General features: G+C 38.5%; 1 protein-coding gene and 1 long non-coding RNA gene across 2 annotated transcripts in view; one reads left to right on the top strand and one right to left on the bottom strand.

Annotated features, from left to right (window-relative positions):
* LOC124400616 overlaps positions 1–21631 on the bottom strand; it is a 43755-nt gene that overhangs the window by 2408 nt on the left and 19716 nt on the right. The window contains exon 4 of the long non-coding RNA XR_006928429.1: positions 461–550. This is a non-coding gene — a long non-coding RNA (uncharacterized LOC124400616). The remainder of the gene's footprint in view (positions 1–460; positions 551–21631) is intronic.
* LOC124400600 (collagen alpha-6(VI) chain) overlaps positions 8240–21631 on the top strand; it is a 29288-nt gene continuing 15896 nt past the window's right edge. The window contains exons 1-21 of the mRNA XM_046872444.1: positions 8240–8327; positions 10684–10726; positions 10997–11093; positions 11220–11816; positions 12018–12596; positions 13803–14375; positions 14630–15247; positions 15334–15903; positions 16025–16576; positions 16690–17265; positions 17352–17933; positions 18186–18529; positions 18663–18741; positions 19234–19370; positions 19454–19546; positions 20159–20212; positions 20304–20375; positions 20587–20613; positions 20697–20741; positions 21272–21325; positions 21487–21549. Of these exons, the coding sequence (XP_046728400.1) occupies positions 11018–11093; positions 11220–11816; positions 12018–12596; positions 13803–14375; positions 14630–15247; positions 15334–15903; positions 16025–16576; positions 16690–17265; positions 17352–17933; positions 18186–18529; positions 18663–18741; positions 19234–19370; positions 19454–19546; positions 20159–20212; positions 20304–20375; positions 20587–20613; positions 20697–20741; positions 21272–21325; positions 21487–21549 (5691 nt within the window). The 5' untranslated portion in view covers positions 8240–8327; positions 10684–10726; positions 10997–11017. The remainder of the gene's footprint in view (positions 8328–10683; positions 10727–10996; positions 11094–11219; positions 11817–12017; positions 12597–13802; positions 14376–14629; positions 15248–15333; positions 15904–16024; positions 16577–16689; positions 17266–17351; positions 17934–18185; positions 18530–18662; positions 18742–19233; positions 19371–19453; positions 19547–20158; positions 20213–20303; positions 20376–20586; positions 20614–20696; positions 20742–21271; positions 21326–21486; positions 21550–21631) is intronic.

Here is a 21631-nt window from a genome sequence, read left to right as displayed (position 1 = left end):
CGTATAAAATATAGTTTTATAAATATAGAGGTTTTTTTTTTACTTTTCCACTCATTAATTAGCAAGATAAATGAAATCACTGTCACTAATAGAAAAGACTCAGGGAGAAAAGTGAGGACACAGTGGAGTGGTACAATTCTAGTGTCACCCTTTTTCAGCTTTGCTCTTTTTGGGTAGTTGCTACATAAACAGGGGATGTGGAGGTTGACTATTTATAATCACTTCGCTTCAGCAATAAATAAGCTCCTTCATCCATATACTGTTTACGTCTTCTATAACAAATAACTGGACATGGCTACCAAGTGCAAGTCAGAGCATCACAAAAAAGTACACAAAAGTACAAGATATACAAAGTTTCTTCTACGCCTATAATTATAAATAAATATATATATATATATATATATATATATATATATATATATATATATATATATATATATATATACATAAATACATATACCTATAGTCTGACTTAGCTGAGAAGTCTTGCCTGCTTCTAAAGTGGTTGAAAAAATAGAAATCTGGGTCCATTGCTGACTCGGGTTCAGATCTGAAACACACACACACACACACACACACACACACCCTGTAATAACCTTTACAATCCATATTTTACATCAAGGAACACAGTGCTCACTTTATTAACTTTACTAGTACATTATATGGACAAATGTTCTGGAACATCTGACTTTAAAGATAGGTTGGAGTGGAAGATGTCCTGCAATACATCTCTGAGCTCAACCCTACTGACCACTTTTGGAATTATTGTGAACGCTGACTGCACCCCTGGCCTCCTCAGGGCACCGAAAACAGTACCCGACTTTATAATAAATTGTCTGAGTGAATTTTAAAGAATCTGAAAAAGTCCTTCAAACTTAATAATAATAATTTTTCTTACAAACTCTGTTATGACTTATCTGATCATTCTTTTTTGGTTTTTATTTTTATCTTCTTATGAAAAAAAAAAAGGATGAAATCTGTTTTCTGCTCAAATTATTAAATATTCAGATATACTCAGATAAAGTTTTATTTAGAAACTATAGTTTCTTGCCATCTTATTTGCGTTTTTTTTTTTTTTTTAAAGTTATTTGGGTTTGTGGTGCTCCTGAACAACCCCAAAGTAAAGCTAACTGGTCCACTAGCAGCCCGTCATTCTCCAGTGACTTCTTTTGACGTACTGGCTTCACCGTGAGAAGTTCATATGGATCACTACGTGCGTTTCAGAAGCAACAAGAGAGTGAGAGAAAATGGGAGATATGCCGTGGATAAAAAACTTCCCACACACATCCATTCTGCACTGTATCAGGTGCTACTAGGTTGTCTGCAGTCTCCTAATATGATGCTCTAGTTGTACTGTATTATTTATCAGTTGTAAAATACCTCCAGAGTGGACATTTCTTTCTAAGGAAAGACCACCAGTGAAATTCCCTTTACCTTACAATTTAGGATTGGACGCGATTAGCTTATAGGAAGATAGTGAAGGACCTCAGCTAGCCCAACAATGGACTTTCTTCACTGTTGCATTCAAGGAAGCGTTTCCACTCCTTGAAGGCAAACACAGAGAATGAGGAGGAGCTTCTGCCCATTCAGAAGTCTAAACCAGGAAACACCTAGCACTTAGTACCTGGACTTCTCTCTCTGTCTCACTTTTTTTTCGTTGCACAAATGCACAACTTTCACAACACAGTGTCACTAATATCAGCACATGGACACTTTAAAACTGGACTTATCTGTCACTATACATACTCATCCTTTTCTGTCTATTTCTTGTGTTTTTATATATATATATATATATATATATATATATATATATATATATATATATATATATATATATATAGACTTTATTTATATCCTATTTACATTAGACAGCCGTGACAAGCATTTCATTGTATGTGGTACTCTGGATAAACGTGTGTGACAAATAACATTTAATTTAATTTGATTTAAGTTACATTTAATGTTGTGAAACATCCATCAAATAAGTTTGTTCCTGATTTGACTTATTGACTAATAGCAAGTAGTTGGGTTTTTGCAGCAAACGCTCCCTCCTTCCACAACTACAACCCCAATTCCAGGAAAGCTGTGTAAAATAGAAATAATATCTAAATACATTTATTTGCAAATATCATCAAGCCATTTTTTTTAATTTAAAGTAGAACATTGTACACAACAACTGAGGAACATTAAACTTAGGGGGGAAAAAAATAAAAAATTGGGACAGGGCACAAAAAAAGTCTGGAAAAAGTGATCGTTATTAAAATGTAACAGTTGGAGAAACATTACATAAGTGAGGTTAATTGACAACAGGTCAATGTTTGAGGCACAGTGGAAAACTGTTCTGTGGTCAGATAAATCAAAATTTCAATTTCTTTTTTGGAAACCATCGACACTACGTCCTTCAGTTTAAAGAGGAGTGGGACCATCTGGCTTGTTATCAGCACTTAGTTCACATCTTAGCTACATCTCTGATGGCATTGGAGTGCATTTGTACCTGTGGAATGGGCATCTTGCACATTTAGAAAGGCTCAATCAATGCTGAACATTATATACAGGTTTTAAAGCAACAAATGCTTCCATACAGAAAACATCATTTCTTTTATAAAGGGCTTTGCATTTTTGACTAAGACAATGCTAACTGCATCTACTACAATAGCATGCCTTTATAGAAGAGTCTGGGTGTTGAAATGGCCTACCATTCACCAATTGAAAACATTTGGTGTTTCATGAAATAAAAAATACAACAAAGGACACCCAGAACCGTCAACTTTTTTTTAGATAGGTTGCAGTCATCAAATACAGAACGGGTTAATTAGATTAGCAAATTATTGTTTTTATTTATTTTTGCACAGCATTCCAACTTTTTTAGAATTAGTGTTGTATACTGTAAAATGGTGATAAAAGGGTTTTTGGGGGTGGGTGAGTTCGGGTCTTATTCAAGGCTGGATTGGCCGGATCGTAGAGGTTTTGCTCGTCGCTAGCCAAAAATGGATTTCTTAGTTGAGAATTTCTAAACAGTATAAACCTAGGCTCAGTGTGCATCTGGCAAAATGACCTAATAATCCTCCATCATAATGCCTCCTGTGAATCATCAGCAAGCTTCTGCGAGGCATCTCATCCTCTTCCTGGTCTCTTAGAAGGATCTCCGCACTCTTACTTTTTTAAAAACAAATATTTATATGGGAAGCTCTTCAGACTAGAGCGATTTCAGCTGAAGCTGTGCAGCTGAATAGCCTGCAGCTGGTGGAACACAAAAAGTTTATACACAGCCTACACAACAAGATGTTATATATAGTTACTTAAAAGCTACATGTTTGTTTATTTTTTTTTATATGAGATGAGAGTTACTGAGAAAGTGATTTTTTTCTTTTCCAATCTTGAGATTTAAGCTCCAGTCTCTTGGTAATTATTACACAGGCTAAACCTTGGACCTGAGACATCGCTCTCTTGGGAAAAGTTGGATGACGATGATATTTAACTGGAAAAGTTTGACTTGTTCACTCTTTTCAGTAAGCAGCTTGAAGCCTTCATCCATTTAAACATAATCTGTTTGCATTCTTGGTAGCAGGGGACAGAGTGAAGATGTAGGGCTGTCTGGCAAATAGTCAGGCTTTTGTACTGTGTCTCAGCAACGACTGTTTTAGTGGCATAAATAGAAAAAAAAGTATTTGTATTTTACTTACATACATACAGATATATAGATAGATATGCATGTATGTGTGTATATATATATATATATATATATATATATATATATATATATATATATATATATATACACACACACACACACACAATAACTTCACTACAAAATCATTTAAATATAAATATAAATGCTTTTACAAACCGGTACACAATTGTAATGATTGTCATTGGATGCAGTAGCATGACATTTTCACAAAGCTCCTATTCTCGAAGCTATCTCTATGAAAATTTGCTTCACATGGGTTGGAGTGGAAGATCTCCTGCTATAGAGCTCTAATTAAGACTTTAGGGTTATGTTTCAATATCTGTACATTTTATTTCACTCGATTTTTTACTTAACATCGAATTTACCAATTCTATTTTGCTCTACAGCTTTATCTGCTGTGGCTTTTTTATTCCACTCAATACTCATACACCTGCATCTTTTTAGCGCTCATTGGCCTCAATTTCCTTCCAAAAAGAGCTTGAATCAATTCCAAAAACTTTAAGAACCAGCTTTTGTTGAAAAATATTGCTCCTCTCTGAAACCGAGAGGTGAATCACAACACAGTCGGTGCTGAATATTAGATTTTTCTTGACCAAAAATCATTTATTTTTCTTGTTCTTGTACTATGAGACATGAAATTGTTATTTTATTTCTTAATTGAAGATCTCTTTTTGAAAATTGCTTTACTACATTTCTTTGGTTTGTTTTTACTGACTTTTTTGATCTAGGTTTATTGGGTGGATGGATATTGCAGTATTGAGGTGTACAATATAATTTGTAATTTTGGAAATAACGCTTCACAAATCATCTGTTTTTTTGCTCACGTGTTAGAAGGTTGTTGACAAGTGCATCTTTGAGCCTACGTTCAATACGAGTCAAATACTGAAATACTGTTCAAATCACATACTCAACGACATTTACTCAAGTCATATTGGAATTGGTGACGTTTTTTTTACTTGTAATGGAGTATCTATACTTTCACTCATTTATGAATTTCAGGTACCCTTCAAACTCTAAAGTTCACCAATTTGCTTCGGCATAAAAGTTAACGACGTGATGCATTGATTTTTAAAAAAGTGCATCGGATAAAAAGTTGCCATTTGTATCACGATGCATAGTTTTTAACATATTTGCATCAGTAAAAAAACAATTTATTTATATATAATTATTACTAGATGCGCTACACTGCTGCTACGTGAATATGCCATGAGACTGCTGAGACCGAGGCGTGTCCTGAGAGTCACTTACAGTAAAATACAGATTAACATGGCAGAGGTAGAGCTGCACCTTCCTGGAGACAGGACAGGACAAAACGACTGGTTTTATATTATCTTTTTTTCTTTTAGCCTTTGCACTATAAAGACCTGTTTGTGAATGGGCCATGCATTTGAGGTTAGAAGGCACTTAAGTAAATTGATGATTTGCTGTTTGTCTGAACCCAAAAAATGTAATTAAACTATCTGTACCACGTGATGTAACAGGGGTGAAACCTAATTTACCCTAATTTACTACTGAAGTGACTAAAGGCATCTGGAAGTGTTGGAAAATGTAGAAAAAATGACAGTGTGAAACGAAAGTGCTGATGCAATGCACCAAAAGCGCCTTGTTGGATGATGCCAAATGTACAGGACGGATACAATTATGGTGGCCAACGTCAAAGAAAACATTCATAATGGTCATTGTAATATGCTTATAATGAATAGGAGACTTTTCTACACTGGCTGATGAACAGGTCATATTGATTTATGATTTCAGCAGAACGTAGCTCTATTCTTAAAGTATATAATCTAACAATGAAGCACACAAGATCTCGAAATGTGTGTTTGCAGTATTCGAGCAAGACTGTATACAGTAGTAATTTGTACAGTGTCTCACTGAAATAAAGTTTTTGAGATTTCCCAAAGCAATCCAAGGTGAGAATAATACGTGCTAAAGCATATATTAGAATCTGGAAAGGCCAGGGATTTTACCCAAAGCAAATATTTCATTTCCGGAAGGAGATCCACAGAAAAGTCTGACGGTGTTTTCCCAGACTGCCACTCATTTCTGTTTGAATTATCTCCAATGAATATTCAGTCCTTATTTGGTCTGAGTGCTTGATTAATGAAAGCCAGTCTTACAAAATAGTGGACGGTCAGCAATTTGAAATATTTTGAGAGAGAAAAAAAAAAAAGATTAAAAAATAAATTACAAATAAAAGCAATTCATATTTAAAAAATGAGAACAATTGCTGGTTACTTATTTTATTTATATATTTATTTTTAAAAATTGTGCTATACTTTCTGCAAACTTAGACAACCTGGATGTCTCAACTGGAATACACAACATGCTCCCAGATATGCTTTGTGTGTGTGTGTGTGTGTGTGTGTGTGTGTGAGTGATCGAGAGAGAGCGCAACATAAGCAGCCTTAATGCAGTTCATTTAAGCAATGTATTATACAACAATGCCAGCAAATTCCTCTACTGTATGAACAGTGGATTATAAACAAACTAACAAAGCACTAACCCAACACACACACACACACACACACACACACAGCAGTACAGACCTGCATGTGATGGATTTTTCAGTCCCTCTCCCGCAAAAACGTGTTCTTTTTTCCGGGTTGGAATATTGAATTTTTGTCTCACTCGCGTCCACAAAAGCCCCCAGGTAAAATGTAGAAGCACAGACTGCTTCTTCCTGCTACTCTGCTTTTTAGTTTTACTTGCTTCCCTTTTAAAGCTTTTTGAAATAAAAAAGAAACGTAAAAAATGAACAAACACGTTTTGTTTGATGCAAGTTTGACTTTTTGTGTAAATGATTCAAGTCAATTCAATTCATTTTATTTGTATAGTGCTTTTAACAATGAACATTGTCTCAAAGCAGCTTTACACAGATAATGTAGTGATAAAAAATGAACATGTTCTTTATAAGTGTGAGTGATGAGTGAGCCGGTGGCGACTGTGGCGAGGAAAAACTCCCCGAGATGGCATAAGAAAGAAACCTAGAAAGGAACCAGACTCGAGAGGGAACCCATCCTCATCTGGGTTGCACTGAATGTCCATTTATTGCAGATACACGAAGTTTGCATCGTACAGTGATGGTGATCAGAAGCAAACTGTAGTCCTGAGTCAGTGTAGCAGACTGTTGATATTAAATGATGAACATGGATATGAAGTTTTGAATCAAAGAACATAAACTGAAACGATTATAATTATATATATATATATATATATATATATATATATATATATATATATATATATATATATATATATATATATATATATATATATATACACACACACACACAGTACAGACCAAAAGTTTGGACACACCTTCTCATTCAAAGAGTTTTCTTTATTTTCATGACTATGAAAATTGTAGATTCACACTGAAGGCATCAAAACTATGAATTAACACGTGGAATTATATATGGAATTATATACATAACAAAAAAGTGTGAAACAACTGAAAAATGTCATATTCTAGGTTCTTCAAAGTAGCCACCTTTTGCTTTGATTACTGCTTTGCACACTCTTGATGAGCTTCAGGAGGTAGTCACTTGAAATGGTCTTCCAACAGTCTTGAAGGAGTTCCCCGAGAGATGCTTGGTACTTGTTGGCCCTTTTGCCTTCTCTCTGCGGTCCAGCTCACCCTTAAACCATCTCGATTGGGTTCAGGTCCGGTGACTGTGGAGGCCAGGTCATCTGGCGCAGCACCCCATCACTCTCCTTCTTGGTCAAATAGCCCTTGATGCCTACAGTGTGACTCTACAATTTTCATAGTCATGAAAATAAAGAAAACTCTTTGAATGAGAAGGTGTGTCAACTTTTGGTCTGTACTGTGTATATATATATATATATATATATATATATATGAATATATAGAAATGTGTTCATTCATAATAAACACTATGTAGACAAATGTTTGCGGATTGGTATTGTTTTCTGTCCAATTCCACATTTAGTCTCCATTTGCTGTTAGAATAACCTCCACTCCTCTGGGAAGATGATTCGCTAGATTTTGGAGTGTGCTTGTGGAGATTTGTGTAAGATTTCATTCAGGTTCAAGGGTTTTTAGTAAAGTCAGGTGGTGATGTAGGTGAGTTGAGGATGCGGAGAGTGAAGTCAGGCTGAAAAATGTATCCCACAGGTGTTCAATAGGTTTGAGGGTTGGCGCTGTATAGCAAAAGATCTTCCACTCCAAGCAGATTTTTGTAAACAGGGGTTTGGCATTGTCATCCTGGAGCATGTTTGGGTCTCTTAGTTCACATGAAGGGAAAATTTCATGCTACCCCATCTGAAGAGGTCCAATACAATTGTGTGCCTCCAACTTTGTGCTAACAGTTTGGGGAAGAACCTCATATGGTTGGAAAAATCAGGTATCCCAATACTTTTGTCCATATACTGTATATACAGTGCATTAAATAACATTTAAGAGGATCAAAAACTACTGTTCATTATGAGCAGTTTCACACTAGGTTTTTTTCCCCTTCCGTGTGTGTGTGTGTGTGTGTGTGTGTGTGTGTGTGTGTGTGTGTGTGTCATACCAAATCATTGAGGAGTGGCTCCATAAGCGCTCACAGCGAGTATTTTAGTATCCTCTCAGCTTGGAAACTCTTCTTCCCTCAGAGTCTCATCACTGGTGCATGTAAGTGCTCTGTCTTTATTTATCTCTCTTCAGCTATTTTTAAACAAATTTACTCACATGGGATTATTTAGAATAAGAGAAACTATCAAGTTTGTGGTTGTGATATTGTTAATAAGGTTCTCAGTAAGTTAGGATTACTGACAAGATTATACTAATAGACAAAAAAAAAAAAAAAAAAAAAAAGATTTTTCTCTCAAAAGAAATGCTGACTATTAAAAAGTACTACATGATATAAAGTTGATTTTTTTATTGTGGATCTAATTCATGATACAGATCAAAATACTTGCTGCCTGAATTATTATTATTATTATTTTTTCTTTTTTACAAACAATTGTGTAATACAAGCTGTGAACCGAATTTGCTTGTATGCGTTTATGGTATTGTACAATACAGTGCTGTTTCCGAGGCACATTCATGCTCCGTTTGCTGTCTATGCAACAAATTCGGTCATGTAAGGTTACTTTAATTTCATTGAAAAAGCCTCCCTTAGAGTAAATAACATCTTTTTTTTTTACACTCTTGGCATACGGACGGTTCGGTTCTCCGAACATTTCAGCTGAAATACTTTGCCGTGCCTCTCGTAAAACTTGCCAACAATGTTCTACACTAGTTGAAGTTTTCTTTCTGACTTTGTGATTCAGTTTAATAGGATTTTGGCACGGTGACTGGGCAGGCCATTCCATGATAGTTATCACTCCAGACGACGGTTTGCCCGATAAATAACTTTTACAGAGCTTGGAAGTCTTGTATGGTAAAATCGGTTCCTATTAGCCGCAGTCCAGACGGAATTGCATGGTGTTAAAGAATAGAATGGTAGCCATGTTGGTTCAGTTTTCCTTTCACCCAGAATAATTCTCCAACCTTCCCTTCTCCAAAACAACCAAAGCTTCATGTTTGGCTAAGAGGGTGAGGCAGCGTGCTACCATTTTCTCTCCTGTTCTCTGTTCTACAGATAATCTTCTTGTGGAGCCTTAAATGTCCAATTTTACTCATCTGTCCACAGAACCAGGCATTTCATTCTTCTGGCCAATCGCTGTTCAATTCTTGTGCGTTATTGTATTTTACCTAGTTTGCTGCATAGTAAGAATAGGAACATGCATGTGTTTTACAAACCAAAAAGGTGTAGGTGTTTTCAAACACGCAGTTCCTTGGAAATATCCCTGGGCCTATATGACCCTGACCAGGGTCACACTAATACATAAAACATTACTATTCAAAGTGTAAGAGTTTAAGACCAACAGTTTCTATCTATATAAACTAATATACAGTCAAACCCACTTATCTCGACCTCGGTTAACTCGCCAACCCTATTAAGTCGACGTTTTTGAAGTGGAAACGCCAAATTCTCGCTTTGCCTTAGGATTTTTAATCGGTTATATTCTATTCTTTTATGTCGACGAACCCTAATATCTCGAGCATGAGGGGCGGCAAATTTGCCACTTAACGTTGGTTATCTCGATCCGCATGACCAATCGCCGGCTGTTGCCACGTCACCATCTCACTACCGTATTTCCGCGTATATAAGACGCGTCTTATAGAATGTCTTACATACCCCTCACCCAGGGTGCATCTTATATACGCGAAAATACGGTAGTGAGACGACGATGTACAGCCGCAGAAAAACTCGCGGAAGTGGCGGAAAAATCAAGCCTTCCAGATGCTACAGGTGTAGGATACATTTTCAGAGCTGTGTGTCAGAGTGAAATGACTCGAGAATTTAATGTTGACACTGGTTAGCTTTTTGTAAAAACGAACTACACCCTGCACATTTTTTGTGATTTTGTGAGCGATCTTTGTGTTTGGAAACAAGTAAAAAAAAATAGTAGTAAAATATCAAACTTGTTAAATATAAGAAGAGAACCATAAATAAACACAATAGACACTATAATATTCTGGTTTCAATGAAATACTTTGTCTATTTGTCTTTCATTAACCTCCTACGACCTGGGTGTCCACATACGTGGACATTGTGCACAACGGTGTCTTTATTGTTTTCTGTAGATACAGACCGAGTGTCCACATTAGTGATATCATTTTTTTCCAAGAAGAGCTTCATGTTTAAAGAAAATATATGGTTATTATAATTATTTGTTCTTCCTAACCCCAAATAACTGGAAGAAATCTAAAATGCAAGCCAAACCAAAGCTCGGGTCTTAGGAGGTTAAAGACTAAGCGTAACTTCATATGTCTTCCTTCCTTTCCGGGAGGAAAAAAAAGGTTTTGATTATTAGTATTTTAGACAGATGTTGATATGAATGAATAAAATCTGACTACTGAATCAACAGAATTGTTAGCTAGAACACTACAATATAAAGGTCTCGGAAATCTAACCGTATACACTGTTTCTGTGTCACAGCCCAAACTCAAATGAGCGACTGGAAAAGATTCATATAAAAAAGGTACGGTGTACATTAAATTATTTTTTGGATCGTGTCTCATTAGCCAAATTATAAAATATAAGTATCAAAATATAACTGCCTTACTTGCTAAATTTCAATAAAAATTCCCAAGTTGATTGTTCTTTAACTAATTCAATAACTTGGTCTATTGATTTGTTTAGCCTATAATATTATACATTTGTTATTAATAATCATTTTCTATTGAATTGATGCAGCACTAAAAGTTTTTTAAAGTAATAATTCTCAGAACAAATGACATTGTTATTTCAGGCCACCAAAAAGGGTCCAGCCATGGGGACGGGTTATGGATTACTTTGTCTTTTTGTAATCTCGTCCTATTTGGTCATCGGTCATGGCCAAAGAATTGGTGAGATCCTTTTCACTCCTTTTCACTTATGATAATATGAGAAAGTGATTTTTAAACCTAACATTGCGAATTGGGTCATGTCCAAGTTTTCTAGCTAACATTTAATCCAGCTTCTCTTTCTTGCAGTGTGCACACAGGAGGCCAAAGCCGATATCGTGTTCTTAGTGGACGGCTCGGCCAGTGTTGGTCTAAAGAACTTCCAACAGATTCGGGAATTTCTCATGTCCGTCGTGGCCAACTTTGACATCTCTCCCAATAAGGTCAGGGTTGGCATGGTCCAGTTTAGCGACACACCAAAAAACGAGTTTTTCCTCAAAACCTTCAAGGAAAAGCAAGAGATTCTCGATTACATTAAGCGATTGCAGTATAAGACCGGTGGCACCAACACGGGCTTGGCCTTGAATTTTTTACTGAAAAACCACTTTGTTGAGCAAGCGGGGAGTCGGGCAACCCAAATGGTGCCTCAGATCGCTTTTGTCATCACAGACGGAGAGTCCCAGGATGATGTCGAACCGTACGCTCAGGAGCTGCAGCAGAAGGGAGTCCAAGTGTACGCCATCGGAATCAAAGACGCTGACGAGAAGTTCTTAAAGAAGCTGGCTAGTCAGCCGTATAAAAATCATGTGTACAGGGTGTCTGACTTCAACGCCCTCAAGGAAATCTCACTGGGTGTCAGTCGTGAACTGTGCACCACCGTGGAAGAATCACAAGGAGAGTGGCAAGGTAAGAGTGTTTTATTTTACTCTAGCTAACAGGTAGTCAACTGTGCATGAAGTTCAACTGAATCAACTGTGAGGAAGTCCAGGCAGATTTTACCGGAGTGTGTCAACACTTCAGTAAATAGCTTCCAAATTATACCATATCTTGAAAAGATTATCTTAACTGCATGATGAGTAAATTTGTTTTGTCCCCCCCCAATTCTAGAATGCAGTGAGATTGCTGAAGCGGACATTGTTTTTCTAGTGGATTCGTCCGACACCATTGGAGATACGAAATTTGGAGAAATCCGCCGTTTCCTCCATAACTTTGTAGAGGGGCTCGACATTGGCGAACAAAACGTAAGAGTTGGCCTTGCTCAATTTAGCGACAGACCAGTGCAAGAGGTCGTATTTAATGGAGAGGAAGACACGCAGGAAGATCTGCTCAAAAAGATACTTGGCCTCACATATCACAAGGGGAGACCAAAAAAAACAGGGCACGCTCTTGACTTCATTCGAGAGAGCTACTTCAGTGACCCTAAACAAAGCGCCGCAAAGATTGCCATCGTGATCACGGACGGAGAGTCGAGTGACTCTGTGCAAGGGCCAGCTCAGGAGCTCCGCAAACAGGGAGTCGTTGTCTTCGTCGTCGAGACTGGACCGGCAAATAATGCCCAACTTCAAGCCATCGCTAACAGTCCTCAAAAAGAATTCTTGTTTAGTGTGGAAAATTACCCAAATTTACTAAGCATAATCGAGAATCTACGCAGAAGAGTGTGTACTGCGGTCGATGACCAATTACGAGGTAATATAACACTTTATTTTTGACCAAGTTTGACTCACAGTATATTGCAATTCATCAGATAGACTGTAGTCTATCTAAAAAAAATCACAATCTTTTTTTTTTTTTTACTCCGTTTTAAATTTCCTCTGGGATGAATTATGTAGTCTGTCTTCATATAGGTGCATCTCAATAAATTTTAATATTGTGGAAAAGTTCATTTATTTCAGTAGTTCAACAGCAAATCAACTCAAAACACCTTCAAAGGTTGCCTGAGCCTTAAAAATAGTGTCTCAGTTTGGTTCACTAGGCTACACAATCATGGGAAGACTGCTGAACTGACAGTTGTACAGAAGGCAATCACTGATACCCTTCCCAAGGAGGGTAAGCTACAAACATTCATTGCCAAAGAAGCTGCCTGTTCTCAGAGTTCTGTATCCAAGCATGTTAACAGAAAGTTGAGTGGAAGGAAAAAGATGCACAACCAACCGAGAGAACTGCAGCTTTAAGAGTCTCGTCAGGCAAAATCCATTCAAGAATTTTTGTGAACTTCACAAGCCACTCCTGAACCACAGAAAACGTCAAAAGCATCTTACTGGTCCAAAGAAAAGAAGAGCTGGACTGTTGCCCAGTGGTCCAAAGTCCTCTTTTCAGATGAGAGCAACTTTTGTATTTCATTTGGAAACCAAGGTCCTAAAGTCTGAAGAAAGGGTGGAGAAGCTCATAGCCCAAGTTCCTTGAAGTCCAGTGTTAAGTTTCCACAGTGTGTGATGATTTGGGGTGCAATGTCATCTGCTGGTGGTGGTCCACTGTGTTTTTTCGAAAACCACTGCAAAAGTCACTGCACCCGTTTACCAAGAAACTTTAGAGCACTTCATGATTCCTTCTGCTGACCAGCTTTTTAAAATGCATTGAATTTATTTCATACACGAGTTTAACAATTTGAGTTGAATTACTGAAATAAATTAACTTTTCCACGATACTCTATTTTATTGAGATGCACCTGTATCTATCTATTCATCAAGCCATCTTTTTACAGCACAACTGGTCAGTAAATATCCTAATTATTGTATTTCTGTTTACTCTATAGAGGCCATTGGGGAAATTAAAAGCATAAATGGGCAAAAACACAGCATCCTTGTAATTAGACTATACAAAGGGTATAATTTAAAAAAGTGATACTATTTTAGCCGTACCTTTGTGATTATTTTTCTCATTTTCCCCATTTAGCCTTTTCCCTGAAGTTTGCTGATATATTTTTCCTGGTGGATAGTACAGCATCAAGACCAGAATCCCAACAAATCAGGACCTTCTTGACACGACTGGTCAACCAGCTCTCTGTAGACAAGGAGGGTAACCATGTTGGCCTAGCCCAGTTTAGCGACAATGTAGAGGAGGAATTTCTGCTTAATACTAATAAGAGCAAAAATGAAATCTTATCATACATACGAAGCCTCCGGCTTAAGCCTAAAGGCGTGCGTAAAATCGGAAATGCAATTGAATACGCACGCCGTAACTTTTTCAATACTTCAACGGGTAGTCGCATCGCCCAAGGCTTCAAACAGGTCCTGCTGGTGACGAGCGTGGGGAAATCAAATGACAGCGTCATTCGGCCATCGCGCACAACTAAAAAGGATGGAATCCAAATCATCTCTGTTGGCTTGGGCAAAGCCGAAGTGGATGAGCTGGAAGATATTTCTAGTCCGAATCAAACCCACAAAATGACGTCGCAAAACATTCCGCAGGTGGTACAGAAAGTCAAGTCTGCGACTGAATCGCAAGATGTCGTCGGTATTTCTCAGGGTGAGTTGATCTACTGCTGATTCTAAGGCTACATCTGGGATAATCGGAATAAATTTGAAAACAGCAGTTTTGTCTAAAAAAGAAAGAAGCTTCAACCTGCCTCATTTTCGCCTGAAAAATTAATTTGTTAACAAAAACATTTTAGTGTGGCTAAAAAATGAACTGTAGCAGTAATCTCTATAAGATCAGAATCTGCCTAGTTTCTAATCAAGTAATGACTGAAACGAGGTTTTCTTTTGTGTGTTTCTCTGCAGACTGCAGAGCCGCAAGCATCGCGGACATTGTGTTTATCGTCGACAAATCTGGCAACATGGGACCTGAAAACTTTCAGCTTGTCCGCAACTTCCTCATAAACACCATTTCAGGGCTGGATGTAGGCATTGACAAAGTGAGGATAGCCATCATTCACTACAGCGATGTCCCCAGGGCTGACGTTTATTTGAACACGTTCAGCGACAAGAGTGAAATTTTGCAATACGTGCAGAGGTTGTCATATGGCAGAGGCAAAGCGTACACCGGAGCTGCTCTGCGGTTTGCAAAGGACTACATGTTCACTAAAGGAAGAGGAAGCCGAGGTGATGAACACGTTCAACAGATTGCAGTGGTCATCACAGACGGATGGTCCGCAGATGATGTCACCAATGTGGCGGCAGAGCTGCGTCGTTCAGGCGTTACCGTTTTCGCTTTGGGCATTAAAAATGTTAACATACAAGAATTGAAGGAGATTGCTTCGTACCCACCCAAAAGATTTGTGTTTAATGTAGAAAGTTTCATCGAGCTCAATGCATTGTCAAAAATGTTAACAAAAAGCCTTTGTGGGGATATTACCGCTTCCTTCATACCTATAATCAAAGATATCACTCTTCAGAAAGGTTGGTAAACTCTTTTTATTTGCCTCAAATTGTTTTCTGTTATAAAAAGTTTCAAAATCTTTAACATTCTTCCTCCTTTACTGCAGGCTGCCAGTTCACAGCTGAAGCCGACATCTATTTCTTACTTGACGAATCAGGAAGCATTACCTATGAAGACTTTGACGAAATGAAAGCTTTTATCTTGGAGTTCCTTCACATGTTCGAGGTCGGACCAAACAGAGTGCGCATCGGCGTGGTCAAATTCGCAAGCCACGCAACCACCGTCTTCCGCCTGGACACTTACAGCACAAAGTCTGAGGTGGAAAGAGCAGTGAAAGCTCTAATAATGGATGGAGGTGGCACTAGAATTGATCTGGGCCTGGAAGCAATGATCCCGCTTTTCAGGCAGGCTTCGCAAACCCGCAATGAGAAGGTGCGCGAAATACTCATCATGATCACAGATGGCAAATCGGAGGCGGTTGGAACGCCAGTGCATATTCCAGCTGAAGAACTAAGGAGCCAGAACATCACTATCTATGCTATTGGAGTGAAAGACGCCGACATGGCCGAGCTGGAGGACGTCTCTGGGAGCCCCAAAAGGACGTTTTATGTCCAAAACTATGATGCCCTTAAGCTAATTAAAACCAAAGTCCTTAAGGAAATTTGTTCATTTGAAGGTACATTTGTCAGAGCACTTGCACCAGACCACCTGTGTTTTTTTTAAATGTTTTTAAATCAATTCAAACGTTCACCAAATCAACCATGTCATCACTGACTTCCTTCTATCCTGTCTTACAGCTTGTCAGGACCTATTGGCAGATGTTGTTTTCCTGATTGATGGTGCGGATTCTGTCGATGAGCAAGACTTTGAAAAGACAAAGGAACTAATAGGATTTGCCGTGGAAAAACTTCCAGTTAAAGCGCCCAGAGTGCGACTTGCAGTCGTTCAATACAGCACACAAATGCACGTGGAATTAGCTTTAAATGACTTTCACGATAAAGACTCGTTACATAAGACAATTGCGTCCATTCATCAGCTTAAGGGCAACACCTACACAGGCAGGGCACTTCAAGAGGTTTTATCAGTTTTTCAGGAGTCCAGTGGGGGACGTCCCAAGACCCTGCAGTTCCTAATACTTGTTACAGACAGTATGTCAAAAGACGATGTAGTGCAGCCTTCTAAAGCTCTTAGAGAGCAGAACATCAACATTTACGCTATCGGTTTGCAACACGCAAGTAAATCTCAGTTGCTTGATATTTCCGGATCTTATGAAAGAGTCTATCTAGACAACAATTTTGCTTCCCTTCAGACCATGGGTAGTGAGATTATTTTCAAGATTTGCAATACTGGTAAGTCGTGCATGTATTAGGCTTTCAATACCAACGACAGGTATTTTGAATTCTCATAAAATCTAAATCTACTGCTAACTAGCATGGTATCTCTTGATTGTTTTGCTCGCTAGAGTGCAAAAGGCCTGAATTGATGGATGTAATATTCCTGGTGGACGGCTCTGGCAGTCCCGAAAACCAAAATTTCCAGCTGATGAAAAAATTAATTGGGGCGGTGGTGAAAAAGGCAGATGTTGGGGAGAAGCGAGTGCGCTTTGGAGTGATCGTTTATTCCGACCAGTCTAAATCCGTGATAAATTTAAATCAGTACAACAGCAAGGAGAAGGTTCTGGAAGCAATCTCACAGATACACGCTCCAGGAGGGAGAAGAAACACAGCCCAGGCTCTGAAATCTGCCCTCTCCTACTTTGCCGCGGTACATGGAGGACGGCGGACTAATCATGTTCCTCAGGTCCTCTGCTTGATAACCAACGGTCCAGTTGCTGATTATGCTGGCCTTGCAACATGGTCGGAAGATCTTGCGAGTTCCGAGATCAACATGTTTGCAGTTGGGATTGCAGATGCCAAGGAGTCTGAGCTCACACGAATTGCCAGCAATACCGAAAGGGCCTACTATGTGGACAACTACGAGGCGTTTAAAATGCTGTACAAGCCGATTTCTCAACAGCTCTGCAATCTGACAAAGCCAGGTAAAAGCATTCCAAACCAGAGTATGAAAAGTACTTTTGATTTTATTGTGTTATTTAAATGTACATTTCTTTTACTCTTTTCTTAGTGTGTAAAAAGGAGTTAGCAGATCTGGTCATTTTGATCGATGGGTCTGAATCGATTTCTGAGGAGAACTGGAAAGTTGTGAAAGGTTCCGCTATCAACATTATCAAAAAACTGGAAATTGCACCAAACAGATGGCGAGTTAGCATGGCTCAGTTTAGTGACAAAGTATTAAATCACTTCTACCTGGACAAATACAGCAATGCAGAGGGAGTGGAACAAGGCATAAAAGCAATTACCCAAAGGAAACAAGGAACAAATACTTGGGAAGCACTGAGAGAAATAGGCGATTACTTCACACCTGAGCATGGAAGCAGGATAAAAGTGTCCCAGAGCTTGCTACTAATCACAGATGGCAAAGCTAATGACAAAGAAGATGCAAGTACACTAGCTAATCTCAGAGCAAAACACATTGAGGTATATGCTATCGGGATCGGGCATGATATAAATCACTATGAGCTCATCAAAATTGCTGGGTCTAAAGAGCGGGTTTTCTACGAGACATTTGAGAGTCTTCAACTGAAGACGACCACAAACAAACTCCTGGAGGCCATTTGCACACCTGATTTCATACCAGAGTCTCCGGGTAAGTGACGTTCATTTAGAAAATTTTTAATGAGTCCTACTGAATCTTAAAATTTGGTGAGGTTGTCCTTGCCATTGTGCCCCTTGTTTTGCTCAATTGAAATTAAGGTATTGAGGTCTGTAAAGCCATTTCAAAGCAAACTCTGACTTTAATTAATGACAAAATATACACATTTTGTAGTATAAATTACTGGCGTAAGAATGTGATGCACTTTTGCTTTGCTGACTGCACTGTTTGTTCCTGTTTGGCTAGGATGCACTATTGACATTGGCATTGGATTTGAAACGTCTCGCAGAACAAGCTCTCAGCCTCTACTCGGACCACACACGGAGTCCATTGTTGCTGCAGCTATTCATCGCTTATCCACGATTGGTGGGCTCTGCTGCGTCAATAAAGACAAAATCGAAACCAAGTTTGGCTTTCTCCTTGTCTCTGGCAAAGACGGGAAAGTTATGGATGATTTTAATTTTGAAAAGTACGACCAAAACGTGGTCAAAAAGGTGCTCCAACTGCGACCCGCAGCCCCTACGGCGTTCAACGAGCTTCTTCTGAATGCCGTCAAACAGAAATTCACTAGCTCGCGGGCTGGAGTGAGGGTGAGCCAGCTATATCTAGTATGGGTTGCATGAGTGTTAAATTTCACATATGAAGACGTAATGATTTCCTACAAAGAAGTACACAAGGACCAATAGGCTCAGAGTTAACATTGTGTATTTTCTTGCTTCCCAGGTGGCTATCCTGTTTACAGATGGATTTGATGATTCCATGGAACGTCTAAAGGCGAGTGCAGAGAGCCTCCGTCTAAGTGGTATGATAACTCAGACTGGTGACTAATGGATTAGGGGGAATATCAGATTTTTTTAGTTTAGGAATGACAAGGAAATTACTTGTACTATCTAGTTGTACTAGTTTAGGAATTGTACAATCTTTCATACATATCCTATCACAACTCAGGCTACGTCTACACTAATCCGTATAAATTTGAAAATGGCGTTTCCGTCCAAAAGCGCTCCGCATGGAGAGAGAAACGTTTTCAAACCAAAATATATTAGTGCGGACATGCCCTCAGTATCAGACTTTTAATGCATTGTGGTTCTCAGTACCAAGTTACTAACTAAACTAGGCATCCAATCCTATATTCTAAACCAATCTACTACACTAATTGCTAGCTTTTTCTTTACCGGAAATGCATGTTAAGGGTCAAATTTTCCATTACGTTCAGTTTCATTTGTGTTGTTGAAATTATGTTAAATTCGTACTCGCCTGTACTCAGTCTGAGTTATTTTCCTTTGTGCACTAGGGGTAAATGCACTGGTGATAGTGTCTCTGAAAGACCATGTAGACTACCAAGCTCTGGAATTTGGACGAGGATTCAGCTACAACAAGCCGCTTTCCATTAACATGGTGAACGTGGGCAACGCACTGCTGGAACAGCTCGTGAGATTCTTTTATTCCTTGAAATCCTCCAATACTTTGTTCTTTGGAATTTCTGTCCTGACCTTCTTATGTTACACAAACAGGAGACAGTGGCATCAAGAGAATGTTGCAATGTGACGTGTATTTGTGTTGGCGATTTTGGCCAATTGGGCGTATTTGGGCCCCCAGGACTAAAGGTGAAGTATCCAATCTGTTTAATCTACAAATTGAATGAAAATTAATTGTGTTATAAAATCATCACATTTTTATACCACATCACTGTTTCACACCTCAACAAAGATGAATCTATAATGAATGGACATTTGGTGATGAGTATGAGGGCGGGTTCCCCTTTGAGTCTGTTCCTCTCAAGTTTTCTTCCTCATACCATCTCAGGAATTGATACATTCTGTTCTACAACTTTATAACCTCTTTTTCTCTGTAAAGCCGCTGTGAGATGATGTCCATTGTTAAAAGCGCTATACTCATAAAAATGAGAATTGTCTTTGCGCAATAGAGATAAGATTAGTTGACAGTTAAAAGCTATGGCACGTAACTAACAAATAGAATCAAGTAGGAGCTTAACTGTGTTAGTGAACTCGTGCCATACATAATCAGCTTTAGGTTTTATAGGAACAGACCCAAAGAGTTTATCAGACTACCACATCTTTGGTATGGTAATTGACACTACGAAATCTATGTATAATCGAGAACAAAAAATGGGATGTAATGAAGTAACACTCGTCAACATGGAATACATTATTATACTTGTGAAGTGAAAATGACTTGATTTTGCTTTGGATTTAAAGGGAAGAGCAGGACAATTTGGTCATCCTGGACTTCCTGGTGATGATGGGATCTCGGTAAGTATGTTTTCATCTCTTCTTAAAAAATATTTCAAACCCATTTTAAACGAAAACCATGTCGAATGATGCGGTTTCTTGTTGTGGACAGGGTGTAAGGGGTCAGCCGGGCCTGAACGGAACTCAAGGACACCAAGGTTGCGCAGGCAAAAGAGGCCTCAAGGTTTAACACTCAAAATATATATATTTTTTTTATCTCCTCTAACCATTTAACACCATGAGCCATGATCCATCCTCTTGCTACAACCTGTTATAAAAAGCAAGCTTGGGCGAAATCTTATTTATTTTTTTTAATGCAAATTTGCATAAATTCATGAATGAATTAACATTGATACCAACAAATTATTAACATTTCTATTGTGTATTTTCTACAGGGAGCGATAGGTTACACTGGAAATCGGGTACGTACCAAAACTGCTTCTTTTTTCTTTACATATAAAACCCTCACCATTTATATTTCCTGAATGTTTTTTGTTGCTAACAGGGAGAAGATGGAGAGTTTGGTCTTACGGGTGTAAACGGTGAACAGGTGATCATCTATATTTCCTTTATGTAACAAGTTCATTGAGTAAGAAGATGTTGAGGTTCTCGTTGGGAGTGACGAGGATAGACAGAATTAGAATTGAGTTTATTAGAAAGACAGTGCATGTAGGACGTTTTGGAGACAAGGTGAGGGAGGCGAGGTTGAGATGGTTTGGACATGTGCAGAGGATGGACATGGGGTATATCAGTAGGAGAATGCTGAGATGGAGCCACCAGGAAGGAGGAAAAGAGGAAGGCCAAGGAGGAGGTTTATGGATGTGGTGAGGAAAGACACGCAGTTAGGTTGAAAGAGGCAGATGTAGAAGACAGGGGCATGGAGACAGATGATCCGCTGTGGCGACCCCTAATGGGAGAAGCCGAAAGAAGAAGTTATTGAGTAAGCTTAGCTAGGTGCAGGATATTATTCATATTGTAGGCTCTGAAACCAGAATACTGTTAAAGATGAAATCCCATTCCCGAGTTGTGAATTTGACCAAAGCACTGATTCACTCAACCGATTTTGTGTGTTCTGAACAGGGTGACACTGGGAAAACCGGAGAGCCAGGACCAAAGGGAGATGCAGGGCGCCCAGTAAGTACTTGTATATGGTAAAATAAACATCTATGAAGAACTTACTTCAAAACATACAGCAGAATGGGCTAAATGTAAATTAAACTATAATACAAAATGATATAATGTTTAAATTTCCTTCCAGCCAATAATAAGCCTCTTTGTCTCTTGTACCTTTGCAGGGTGTGAAAGGAGTTAGAGGAAGTTCAGGACCGAAAGGAGATCGTGGTGTGAGAGGAGATCCGGTGAGTGGTTCAAAAATGATTACAAAAGATGTATTAATTATATTACAATAAAGAGCCTTTCTCTATTGCACTTTTTTTTTTT

This window comes from Silurus meridionalis, chromosome 2 (assembly GCF_014805685.1).
Source record: "Silurus meridionalis isolate SWU-2019-XX chromosome 2, ASM1480568v1, whole genome shotgun sequence".
Classification (NCBI taxonomy): Eukaryota; Metazoa; Chordata; class Actinopteri; order Siluriformes; family Siluridae; genus Silurus; species Silurus meridionalis.
The sequence above is the reverse complement of the archived record's forward strand: the minus strand, read 5'-3'. Positions and strand labels throughout refer to the sequence as shown.